Source organism: Rhipicephalus microplus, chromosome 7 (genome assembly GCF_043290135.1).
Source record: "Rhipicephalus microplus isolate Deutch F79 chromosome 7, USDA_Rmic, whole genome shotgun sequence".
NCBI classification, from domain to species: Eukaryota; Metazoa; Arthropoda; class Arachnida; order Ixodida; family Ixodidae; genus Rhipicephalus; species Rhipicephalus microplus.
This window is the reverse complement of record NC_134706.1, coordinates 33,305,460-33,318,414: the sequence shown is the minus strand read 5'-3', so window position 1 is coordinate 33,318,414 and position 12,955 is coordinate 33,305,460. Positions and strand designations below refer to the sequence as shown.

The 12,955-nt window shown below is 44.6% G+C and overlaps 1 protein-coding gene and 1 non-coding gene across 3 annotated transcripts; one reads left to right on the top strand and one right to left on the bottom strand.

The window, feature by feature from the left end:
• Positions 1–1,229: 1,229 nt before the first annotated feature.
• On the bottom strand, positions 1,230–1,302 carry TRNAM-CAU (transfer RNA methionine (anticodon CAU)). The gene has a single exon. It is a non-coding gene; the product is annotated as a tRNA-Met (tRNA).
• Positions 1,303–4,384: 3,082 nt separating this feature from the next.
• Positions 4,385–12,955, top strand: LOC119180373 (2-oxoglutarate and iron-dependent oxygenase domain-containing protein 3). 2 transcript variants are annotated; one of them, XM_037431563.2, is made up of 7 exons: positions 4,385–4,881; positions 5,959–6,034; positions 6,870–6,977; positions 7,779–7,835; positions 8,996–9,149; positions 10,183–10,309; positions 12,368–12,955. In XM_037431563.2, exons 1-7 carry the CDS (start codon positions 4,605–4,607, stop codon positions 12,514–12,516), a joined length of 948 nt encoding a protein of 315 aa, XP_037287460.1. In that variant the 5' UTR covers positions 4,385–4,604; the 3' UTR covers positions 12,517–12,955. The 2 variants fall into 2 exon arrangements, with proteins under 2 accessions (XP_037287460.1, XP_075725089.1); XM_075868974.1 differs by lacking the exon at positions 12,368–12,955 and adding an exon at positions 11,013–11,128.

Genomic DNA, 12,955 nt, shown 5'->3' with positions numbered 1-12,955 from the left:
GGACTCTGGGTCTTCGAACGATGACCCATGGAAAATTGGTGGTTGCCTGGGTTGATGCATGACCATCGTGGGCTGGGATGCTGCGGTTGTCATTGTCGCTGCAGTCGCGGTCATGGCCTTGGTCTTCCGCGCCTTGTCTTGTAGAAGCCCGTACTCCGGTGGTAGCCCTTGCTGTCGGTGGCTTGTTCGCTGCTCTTGGTTGGCGTCGGTGTCTTCTCCGCGACGTGGGCTGGGTTCACGGCTTGACGGGGGCGTCCGGTACATGAACGAAGCAGCACCTCCACCAGATGTCACGAGGTCGTGACGTGGCCGAAGACAGGAGACTTCGTGTTGGGATTTAACTGTTTATTTGGGCGAACCTGTGCCCGGTAAACGGAAAGTCCAATTACAGCAGCAGTCTCGCACAGATAGCAGTCTCAGACTGATAGCGGCGAACGGAGCGTCGGCCTTCGATCAACTACTGGCAAGCGGCGAAGCGCGTCGGCATTTATACTCTTGCCGTCGAATGTTCTAGCGTTATCGCTGGTGGTGGCGTAGGTTCCAGAACAATCTGTACCGTTCGCACAGTGGGCGTGATCTTATCGAAATGATCTGCTACAGTCCGGAACCTTCTCGAAAACTGCAGGCGCGGTTTGCGCTGAGAATCGTGTGGTGTTTTGGGACGATAACAAAAACTTGGGAAATGGAACGTGGCATTTTATATATATATATATATATATATATATATATATATATATATATATATATATATATATATATATATATATATATATATATATATATTACTTGTTCTACGTCATTATCTCACGCGTATACTCATCTGATGTTCATTTCCGTTGTATTCCTATTAAAATAATTATGTTATAATAATTGACAATTAGTTCATGTTATTGTTTGTATGGAAATTGTACGAATTCGTGTATGTATTTTTTTATGCTCGCCTTGCACAATGCCCTGTTGGGTCTGTAAGGTATTTTGAATATATATATATATATATATATATATATATATATATATATATATATATATATATATATATATATATATATATATATATATATATATATATATTTGGGAAAGAAGTGTATACCTAAGGGCTCGTTTTTCCGTGTTTTAACACAATAATAATGAGATCTAACAGACAGTAATGCCAAGGAATGTACAGGGGAAGTTATTAAAACCAATAGAATGTAAAATAAGAAGAAAGAAAAGTGGATGAAAAAGTAACCAGCTGTGGGCAGGAATCGAACCTACGACCTTCGAATAATGCGTTCGATGCTCTAACCACTGAGCTACCACAGCGGTGTTCCCTCCATCCAGTTTTTGGAGTTTATATGTGAAATTAGAAGTAGGAGTGACAGTCAGTGCCATCTATAAGCCAAACGACGAATGTGAAAACACTCTTATGCGCATGTTTGGCGTCACGTAGCACGCGAACTTATTATGAGCGGGCAGCTGATTAATTGTCCCTCTTATACAACCTAAACACACCAAGTCTGCCAGTACGAGACCCTCGTTCAATGAAATAAGGGAAAGAAGTGTATACCTAAGGGCTCGTTTTTCCGTGTTTTAACACAATATTAATGAGATCTAACAGACAGTAATGCCAAGGAATGTACAGGGGAAGTTATGTACAGGGGTATACACTTCTTTCCCTTATTTCATTGAACGAGGGTCTCGTACTGGCAGACTTGGTGTGTTTAGGTTGTATAAGAGGGACAATTAATCAGCTGCCCGCTCATAATAAGTTCACGTGCTACGTGACGCAAAACATGCGCTTAAGAGTGTTTTCACATTCGTCGTTTGGCTTATAGATGGCACTGACTGTCACTCCTACTTCTAATTTCACATATAAACTCCAAAAACTGGATGGAGGGAACACCGCTGTGGTAGCTCAGTGGTTAGAGCATCGAACGCATTATTCGAAGGTCGTAGGTTCGATTCCTGCCCACGGCTGGTTACTTTTTCATCCACTTTTCTTTCTTCCTATTTTACATTCGTTAGATCTCATATATATATATATATATATATATATATATATATATATATATATATATATATATATATATATGTGTGTGTGTGTGTGTGTGTGTGTGTGTGTGTGTGTGTGTGTGTGTGAGTGTGAAGAAGTTCATTTTTAGCGGACAAGTGCAAGACTTTCCACTGAGTTAGTCAGCGATTGAGTGTGACCGCGTGAACTCTATATTCATCCCACCTTGTATCTCTGGATGCCATGTGTTCATTTCTTTCCGTCAGAGAAGAGAGGCGCCTTTCAGGACGACACGCCTTATCTCAAATCTTTACGCACTACTAATCGCCTCATCGCGCGTATTTTTTCTTTTTTTTATTTTCCGCCTCCTTTTCCTTCCTATAGCTGCCTCGATTGCAGTGGGTGCCTTCGTAAGCCAACTAAAGCACTGTGCCGCCCACGTTACATCCGGGTTTCTAGAACGCCGTAATTCGGGTAACACAAATGAAACTTCGCTCGTTCCACGTCGTCATCTCTGCGCTTGTAATTGAGCAGCCGACGGTACGGCTATGCGGAGCGAAAAAGAGATAAAGATGCAAGGAAAGGCAGGGAGGTTGACCAGACGCACATCCGGTTTGCTACCCTGCACTGGGGAAGGGATGAAGGGGAGAAAAGAGGTTGCAGAAAGATGAGAAGGTACACACAATCACGAGCACACTCGGCGGAGCACACACAGTTTACAGGCGGTCGCTCAGGTTTGTTGACTTGAGGTAAAGTAGCAGTGCTTTAGTCGCTTTCTCCGCAACTGAGGCAGATGCCCAAGGTCCTAGTATCTTCTGCACACAAAATGGTCCGGGGTCAAGTTGATTCAAAACCATCCGGAGCTGTCATCGCTGTATGCTGAGAAAAAGATACCGCATATAGTGCACTTCCGCAGACGCTTCAAGCTGTGGTTGGGTGGTTGGCTGGCCATCTTACGTTTGGAACTGAAGAGAGCAGCGTTTTTCTTTTGGAGTTGGTTGGAAGACACGAAACGTCCGCGTTTTTTGTGCCGACCGCGACATTCCTGGGATGTCGGGACGAGCACTTTGTTTGCGCAAAGTGTGACACGTCGAGACAAAAAAATTAAAGAGAGAGGGAGACGTGTGAACAATAAAGAAAGGAACAAACGAGAAAATGTGTCACGAGGGTGTTCTGATGTCTTCTCTTGACAGTGCCTGCGTTGGCATCGCTGCGACTGAGTTTTTCCTCTACGGCGCTTACGCGAAGTTGTCTTCTATTTTACGTTCCGTTGACACGAAGTTCTAGGCGACTCCGGTACAGGTCAACTTCTATTTCAAAGTTGAAGGATTGATTGATTCATTGATTGATTGATGATTGATATGTGGGGTTTAACGTCCCCAAACCACCCTATGATTATATGATAGACGCCGTAGTGGAGGGCTCCGGAAATTTAGATCACTTGGTGTTCTTTAACACACACCCAAATCAAAGCGCACGGGCCTACACCATTTTCGCCTCCATCGAAAATGCAGCCGGCGCAGTCGGGATTCGATCCCGCGACTTGCGTGTCAGCAACCGAGTACCTTAGCCGCGGCGGGGCTCTGTTTCAAAGTTGAAAAGTCAAAGGTGGACAGGATGGCCGACGTTTGTTCGAAATTATCCGGAGCCCTACACTACGGCCAACCTCACAATCACGTCGGGCTTTTGGCTAGTAAAGCCCAGTAATTGTTACTTCTGAGTATGTATAAATGTGGTCACTGACCAAGTAAAAAAAAAAAAAAAAAAAAAAAAACAGAGGGTCCGGGCCGTCGCCGGAGGGATCTGTCTACCGGCCCCGACCTGGGTGGAGCCGCCGGATTTATTGGCGTGGCTTTCGGCACCAGTTTTTTCTCAGGGCCTCAATGAAGTTTATATCACTCACTCATCATATTTCAAAGCCGCTGATCCAAAACGCTTATCACCATTGTTCGAAATGCGCGCTCTCTTCAATTTCAGTCACTTCAGCGCATCCAGTAACATGGACATCAACTATTAAACTTTTCATAAAAAACAAAAAAGAAAACAATATGAGCAATGGCTTTTTACGTTACTGTGTTCTTTTTTTTAAGTTGGTTTATTATACAACAAAAAAAAAACGAGCGTTGGTTGTTATGACAACTCTGACGCTAGGCCATTGTTCAGATTCAAAGATGGCCGCTGCCGGTACGATATTCTAGCCACCATAATGATAAGCATCGCAAAGTTTCCCAAGATTAATCTATATAGGAAACTCTATAATATGCAGTGCGCTTTGAGTGCACTGTGACGTAAAAACCGCGCCCAAGGAACAACCGCCAGCTTTCCGCGAGCCGTTCTTAACAATTTTTTCCGGTTTTCCTCGGTCATCGCTGCGACGAGATAGCGCAACTCGCTTTTCCCGGTTTCCGCCGGACCGTCGAATAGAACGATCGCCAACCTCGAAGAACTCGAAACGCTCCTCCACGTGACTGTGATGCGACTTGCAAGGGCGGCGTGATTCAAGTCACCGCAGCTGTGCGAGATTTGACGTTCGTCGCAATGATCCGCCTGTGACATCAGCGGAAGGAGCGCCGGCGGCTTGCACGCCGTGACTACGGCTCGTTTGTTTGAGGTCATGGCGGTGAGAAAACGTGGCGATGCTAGGAAGTCCGAAGCCGCGGCTTCGCCGGACTCCACGCACGGGGAGGCCGTGCCATCGGCGGTGCCGGTGTTTTCGGCCAGGCGAATCGTCGTTCGCGTCGGCGTGTCGGTCGCCTTGCTGGCCGCCCTCTACGTGTCGTCGCGGTGGAATTCTGACCGGACGTTCGCCTCCCGTGACGAAGTCCTGGCGATAAAGTCGGAAACGGTGCAGTGCTCCAAGGACTACGTGAGCGACCGTCGCCTCTTCAAGGGTGTGTGCTCCCTTAGCGAGATTATTTCTGGTCGGCGAAGTCGGAGGGAACGGCTTTCACGCACAAGCGTAGTTGTGTTTCACATATGGCACCCGCTATGCCGGCGACGCCTGCAAATTAGTTAAAAAAAAAACAAAAAAAAACGTACGCAAAGCTTGCTGGCGTAGCGTTAGCGTACGTCTCGGCATCAACGTGAGCGCGGAAGACGCAAGCGCAATGCAAAGGTTGCGCTGTTTCAAAGCAGCAGGCTTTACGCTCGCACCTAAAAACCAGCAGCATAGTTTCTATGCTGCTAGCGCACGCAGACGACTGTTTAAGCCCTTTTCAACCGATGCGTATACGTCGGCATGATTCGAACCGTCTACCTCCCGTAGCTAGAGGGTAGGTTGGGCGAGCGGAATTTCACTACACGTTCAAGTCTTTGGCTTCAGTAGTAGCGTGACATAATCAGCTGGATGCCGAATAAACTGTGAGAGAGGGTATAGATTATTGGAGGCGAGTGTCTGCATCGTTGTTATGGGGGAGAATGGAAGAGCCTTTTTCTCCTTCTTTTCTTATCTCTTCATATGTAAGTCTGAATACAAGCCAGTTCATATAAATTCATAGTTAAGTACAGTGCAACATGAGTACGGACAGGACAGTGCTAGTCCCGACTTGTCCGTGTCCACATTAATTTCAGCAGTCATGCTATCCGAAACTCAGCCATTGCACCACGTGGAGTTATCGTATTCACAATGTACAGTGATTTGATTATACACAGTCACACAGGAATTATCAAAGCGCTGTGTGGTTGTCACCATAGATGTACAAGATTTATCAATTGAAACGAAATTTAATGCAGTTTAGTATCACCGCTGGTACATGTAATTGTTTGGGATAACCATGTCATGTGGCTACAAATCTGGCCGCTAAAGGTCATGGCAGTTCTGATGTGAGCATTGAAATCGAAGCCAACACAACACGAATTCATGACTGCAGAAAAGAAAGTGCATGCATTACTTAGCTCTAAACCGTCGCATTTTCAATCGCTGATGACTGGGCAACAATGACAGCACTTTTATTTCTACTGTCATGCAGATTGTGCCCCCCAAAAGTGTGGAAGGGTGGTTTCAGACAGCGTGGTCACCACTGAGGAGGTAGACGCACTACTGAGGTAAGACATCCGTTTACTAAATATATATTTTCCGACTGAAAGATCGACACATGTCGCATGTTCTGCTTTTGCACAATGTCAGTAAGTGTTATTTTGGTATGCACACTTGCTTATTTTTCCAGTTCGTGCTCGTGTGCAGTAGTAAGATATTCTGACTGCATCAACATGTCAGTAGCCCCTACAGTACCATGTGCTTCTTTTTTTGTAATTCGGTTTTGAGGCAGCATTTGAAATGAAATCTGGAAGCAACATGATTTTAGATTCATCGAGCAAAATTCAGGAAAAGGTATATGGATTAGGGGCTTAGGCACAATTTTCTTGGGGGGGGGGGGGGGGGGGAGAATAGGCCTGGTTTACCAATCCCTGGCTATGCCACTGATATTGATTGGAGGTGGGGGGGGGGGGGCAGAGATGCATTTACCTATGAAATCACTCCAACTGTAGATTCCCTTTGTACTAGTTCAACTCTCTGCCTTGATAACAAGAAGTAAGAGGCCTGGCCATAACACAAGTATAACACAACTCTTATATTAGTTCCTGTTTAGCCCACTATGCTATCAGCACACTTTAGGGCCGCAGTGGAATAGCAAACCTTGTTTTGTAGTCATTTAATTACTATTTGCATTAACGTGTGTGCAGTTATGCAATTATGATTTAGCTCGCAGCTAAGGCAAAAGTATCAAGCAAATAATCTGCCATTTAGTGCTATCTATGTGAGGCAAGCTAACCTATGAACTATATTGCACATTACACTACAGTCCTGTGCATGCACCAACTCCTGCTTTTGGAGTTCTGCGCAAGTGGCAAGCCGTGCTGCATCTTGTTCTCGTTACAGCCTGGCTAAGCGGGGATTAGCACTGAGTCGCTCCGACGGCGGAGCTTCCATTCTCGACCTGCATTCAGGATCAATCTCCCTGGGGAAGAAATTCGTTAACGTCTACAAGCAAGTATTCGACTTTCCTGTTTCTTCCTCTTTTCATGGAGATTTTTTTTTTCATCATTATTATTAGTACCAGAAAATTGCTGTTGGCATTAATAATGAGCAGAATAACATAACACACTATAATAGCATGCACTAAACAGGAATGTAAACTAATTGAGAGCAGCTAAATAGAATGTATATTAAGTGTTACAATAGTACAGCAATGTGTCAGAAAATCGTGGAAAACAGTTCAAGCATTGCGATTATTCCGGGCTTTACTGTCCTAGAACTATAGTCATATCTCTATGTAACGTTGTGTGCCTGCCTTGTGGGTAAATAAACTCGTACCCAAAAAGCATGTCAGATCATTTACAAATGCTTTGTAAGCAGCGATACAAGTGACGTCACCTGAGAACACACTCAACTGTTAGATGGCCAGCATGGGTAGCTGAATGCAGAAAAATGAAAAGCACAATAAACTGTGATAATATTTCAGCATAAGAACTTGGGCATGTGCATGGCCGAGATGTGCACAAGCTTAGTGTGGAAAAAAATAGCAGGTTAGCACCATCAAGCATCTACTTCGATTTGGTGATTAATTTGTAAAACATGCATTGTACTGATTTCATATGTCGTATAGTATACGAAAACAATTCTTGTGAAGCTTATGGAAATAGGAAATATTTTCGATGTAGCAAGGCACCTTTTGTGCGTACATATATCATAACAATTATTGTCAAAGGGTTGATTTGCAAGTGTTACGATTCCATTGTTCAAAGCTGTGTTTTCTGATGCAACCTTTTGGTGACTTTATTCCCACAGACTGCTTGAACAGAAGGGCACTACGCTATTCAGCGACAATGACTTGAAAGTCTACAAGTGAGTTCATCTTCAATCGTAGTGCAACTAGCTAAAAAATCATGTTCTCAAAATTCGTATTTTCTTATCTCATAGTGCACCTGCATGACCGCACATAGTAATTGCGCTGGCCAGTGCAGTGCTGAAAAATCTCAAAGGGGCCATGAACCAACCCCTTAGGACTTCGTCAGATAACACATCATGCTGATAGCAGAGTCTTCTACGAACAGCTCAGCCAAGCGTCTCAGTCATGAGCGGTAGCGAGAGCTTAAAAGAAGAGCGCAAAGTTTCCATTTTGTCAGGCATTGTCTTTTCGCACAGAGGACTGTCCTCGCTCACCTCACAGCTGCTGGCGCCTGCTGTTTCACGCGGGCTGCTACTGGCCAACGGCCAACATAAATTGAGTGTGGCATCTAGATGCGCTACTTGGAGCAAGGTTTCGCCACTTTCTGGCACAGTGCTCAATAGTCTGCTAGCATTACGCAGTGAAGCACACTTGGGTACAAAAATAACAATGGGAGAGAGCAATTGTGTTTGATTTCGCAGGCTTTTCTCCAATGCCATCCCTGCCTGTGTTTCTTGCAGCATGTTCTCTAGGAAGAAAGAAAATAGAAAGTGCTTATGTGACCAATCTCTCTAACTCTACTCGTTCTTGACAGATTCGAGAAATTTTTGCAGAGAGTCTGTGAGGCAATAAAAGGCTGATACTATTGAGGTTATTCGATGAGTATTCAGCAAAGCGGTTCTTTAATTGTAGAAACGTGTGTGTCGTATCAGACACTCCATGCACCCAGTACTGCCAAAAGCATGCCAGTGTTGCATTGCTCTGCGATTGTCTTACTTGCACAAAAAGAAGAACGACATCGGCAAGCATTTGTAGGCAAACACGTTTACACGCATACGAAATTGAAGCTGTCCTCGTAGCCCACATTGAGCTCGCTTCGTTTCCTTGCCTGGCTGTGTTGCCAGACAGCTACACTGTTCGATCAAGATGCTATCACACTTAGTAGTGTTCTGAAGTCTGCCTACATTGTAGTTTGATATTTACACCTCAATGTGCAATGCCTGATACTGAAAATTCGGAATGCTTTGTGACATGAAATGTTCACGATTCTGCTTTCTCAATGTGACCTAGCAGTTAAAGTCGATCAATTTGTGTCCTCTTGTTGCGTTCGACTCAGGCAGGTCAAAGACAAGATTCGCAGCCTGATCGGCTTTCAGTTTGGCGTCAGGCCCGACACCCTGCACCTGACGCACCCGACGTTCTTCTCGGAAATGACGGTGCGGCCGGCCGTCACCGTCCACGATGAGTACTGGCACGTGCACGTCGACAAGGTCAGTTTTCCAAGCGATATTTCATTACAACTGGTGCTGCCATGCCGAATGCTTCCTGTTCCACGCTTCTCTTTGCTCTCATTGCAGTGAGACAGTTGCTTGGTGCACTCACATTTGAAATCGAGCTTATTTAGGAACAGGTTTCGGGACTTTTAGCGATTCTCCTCCACTGCTTGTGCATACAAGCCAGTCATGATTATGGAGTAGAGTGCCGATTCGGCTCGACTGCAATAGAAAATAGCATCGACGTTGGCAGTTGAGTTGTGAGAAGAAATGTTAGTGCTGGTCGCTATGCTTTCTCAACACAATCCCCTGCCGTTTGCCACCAACCTTTTCCTTTCGGTTCCTTGCTGCTCCATTGCTAGCACACTTGAATGCATCGCCACTCGGGCTGTACTATGACTGCCACCGACACAACCACCTTTCTCATCGGCCTCTAGATCTCTGGATTTTGCATTGCTGTATCAGTCTTTCCGAAGAAATTTCGTAATGCTGCATGGGAATGCTGTGTTGAATAAAGATTCTGCAAATACAATTCCTTTTGTAAACGGTGTCATATTGACAGACCTCTGAGCGGTGCCCCTACATAGCGTTTTTTTTTTTTTTGTGCAACAAATTCAGTAGTTTTAGTCTGTCCCCAGAACACTAGCCTCGTCCACAGATGCTAAATATGTTTGTTACCCTTTATGCCTGTGCTAGTTATGAGCACTCCTTGGTGTGAAAGTCTTGAGCAGGCATTGCGTAAGACGAGGATACGATGCAGGAAGGAACCCACTAGGCTTTCTTGTTCCTGCCTTGTGTTCTCGTTTCCCACGCTGCTCGTTCAAAATGCTTAACCAGTTCCTACTCGCCCAGTGTTGGTTCTTCTGTAATACATTGATATAACAAACACGACCGGTATACAAATTTGACTGCTGGGGTCTATGTAGAACTGCGATCTTTGCATATAAATGGCACACTTGGTTACCATAGGAATTCCCTGCTCTGACCACTGCATGCACGAACCCCTAGCATGCTTGGACCTGTCTTGCAGGAGCAGTACGGCTCATTCCACTACACGTCACTGCTCTATCTGACTGACTACAATGCCGATTTCGGGGGCGGTCGCCTGATTTTTGTGGATGGCTCCAGGGGCAATGCCACGGTGGAACCAAAGAAAGGTAGGTAGCTCGGACCTCTTTTGCTGTGCCACCTCTCACTGGCACTTTTTTGCCAAGTCTAACCCACAACCTTGAACACGACACCAGAACTATGCTGTAGTCACTAAGCCACTGTGGTTGTTGTATTCTTTTACGATGTGTAATTTTGAGTGGACGTCCCTGTGTTAAGCTGTAACATGTGCTAACCGAAATATTTAATTATTTAGTGGCCGCTGTTTCCAAGTAATTTATTTGCTGCTGGTTCTTGGCGTTGCTGCTACAGAACAGGTGACGTCTCACGAATTGAAACGTAAAAGTTTGCAGCATACAATTTGCAATTGTAATGTTTGTAACATTTGTAGTGTCTAAATTTGGCGTTGTATTGATGTAGTTTTGACTTAAAACGCTTGCGTCACAGTCACCACCACCTTTATTGGTTGGATTTTCTGTAGTATGAGGGTTTTCACCTGCAGTTGCTCTGAACAGTTCTCAAGGCTAAAAAATCATGGCATATCCACGAAGTGGATGATTATAAAGGGGCGATGCAGCAGGATCGTGTGGTGTTACCGTAAATCACCCGTGACATTGACCACTCGCGCTTGTAAATGAGCGACAAAGCAGTGTGCAGTTATGTACAATATTTATTGGTCATAAACCGAATGCTGTGTTGAGTTGTAAATTTGGCATTGTCTTAGTTATTACTGTTTCGTGTCAATGGATCTAGGCTGAAGTTGGCAAAGATGAGGTCTGTGCACGTGCCCCCGGTGGTTGTTGGATGTTTCGTCTTGCAAAATGCGTCGTAGAACATATCGAGAAGTCCTATACCGCACAAGCCAGTCCGTGCTTGCGCATGCTAACCATCTTGCGTGTGCTGTGCCACAATGGCAGAGAGAGAGTCTTCAGTCTGTAATGCGCTTGTTTTTCGCCATCATCAGTGTCATCGAGGAACGACGGCGAACCTGGCTCGACCGTAAGGAACTTCGCCCCTAAAATAAACAATGTCTAGTTTCAATTCGTTCGTACTGCATATTATTGTATTTTGTACAAGCGACTACCTGTTCATAAATAATTTTGTCTTGCAGCAGTGTAGCAAGTACTTAAATACGGTGCTAATAAACTATGTGCAGCTCCAGAGAGTTTCCTCTGGTGCTAGTGTCTATGGGACACCGCGGGAATGACGGGTAGTACGCAGATTTGTCTAAACTTCGGTCTTCCGGCTTCCCTAGGCTTCGCGTTGCCTGCATCCGCTTTGTGGCCAAACGAAGTTGTGCAAATGTTACGAGTGTGTTTGAAGCCCGCAAGCACAAAGACAAGGGGAATCGGGCACTACCCATCGTGGCTGACCGATCGCAACACCAGAGTTCTCTCCAGTAAATATCGTGGAAAACTCCATGTGCAGTGCAACAACATTCATATTTTTAATTTTTTGTACTTATATTCAATAGCACTAATAATTTTGCTTGGTATGAGACCTGGACACTATACTGTAAATTAGGAATTCTTTATAGCGCACATAGATTTAAGCTTATGGTAAAACTGCTGATTAAAAAAACTTATTTTTTCTATTTTGTGCCTCGCTGAGGCTGCAGTGGATAAAATTGCGGGACTGCAGAAAAAAAATAAGAAAAGAAAAGCAAATGAATATTCATAAACAAGCTTCTAGAAATTCTTTAAGTAGGGACCAGGCACAACAGGCCAACAGATATCATGCTTCAATTGCTGAAGGAACTAAGTCATACTTATGTCAGAGCAGGTGAAAAAGGTTACAAAATTAAGGGCGTGGTCGCTCCTCGAAGATCATGGTTTGGAAAACTCAAAATAATTGTCTGGAGTGTCAAGGCAGAGTGAATAGCTTTGAGCATAATGAAATTTTAGGAATTCGGCATGGTGACAGTTCGCTAGTGCGGCGAGACCTAGGTAGGGAAGAAAATTCGACGGAGAAGGATGCCTGTTACACAGACAAGCTAATCAATCTATACAGACAAACTAAAGCACATTAAGGACCGGCTGCATAATTTTACCAAAGCTGTCTTGTGAATAAAACAGTGCCAGGTTTTATGTGCACAACTTAATTCACAGGTCGTGTCCTGGCGTTTACATCTGGCTCGGAGAACCCCCACTTTGTCGAGAAAGTGGACAGAGGCGTCCGGTACGCGCTAACCGTGTCTTTCTCCTGCGATCCCTCGAAGGCCATCCGTGACCCTGGCAGGCCTCGGCCAATCGTCTGAGCTACGACTTGTCATGAATAGCAATGCAGTCTGCGCAGACTGGTGTGCTGTAAGGCTGTTGCTGAATGTGATGTTGAGATGTTCTATGCAATTTCGTACTTCTGCGTATGTATAGCGGAAACGGAAGTGATACAAACTTTGTATTTGCGAAATGCCGAGTTTTACGGCTGAGGCACTTTTGACTTGTGCTAGGGCAGCGACGTTTGTCCATAATCATTTGAAAATTTTTCGGTAGTTGCCATATGAACGAACTTATTAGCACATTTGCATTACTTACACTAATCGAGGAAACGGAAATTTAACAAGTGTTTAATGCACAAATGTCTTGTTTTTTTCTTTGAAACTTCTCATGTGCAAAATTATGCAATGACATTCTTTATAGTGATTATAGGCATCGTTAATAGGGCAGAGTGCATTTTTTCTGTCAGTATATGGTTTA

Coding starts and splice junctions, on each gene's coding strand:
- LOC119180373 (XM_037431563.2), top strand. CDS start 4,605: ATGGCGGTGAGAAAACGTGGCGATGCTAGGAAGTCCGAAGCCGCGGCT. Junction 6,035..6,869: donor GAGGTAGACGCACTACTGAG/GTAAGACATCCG, acceptor TTCTCGTTACAG/CCTGGCTAAGCGGGGATTAG. Junction 10,310..12,367: donor CACGGTGGAACCAAAGAAAG/GTAGGTAGCTCG, acceptor CTTAATTCACAG/GTCGTGTCCTGGCGTTTACA.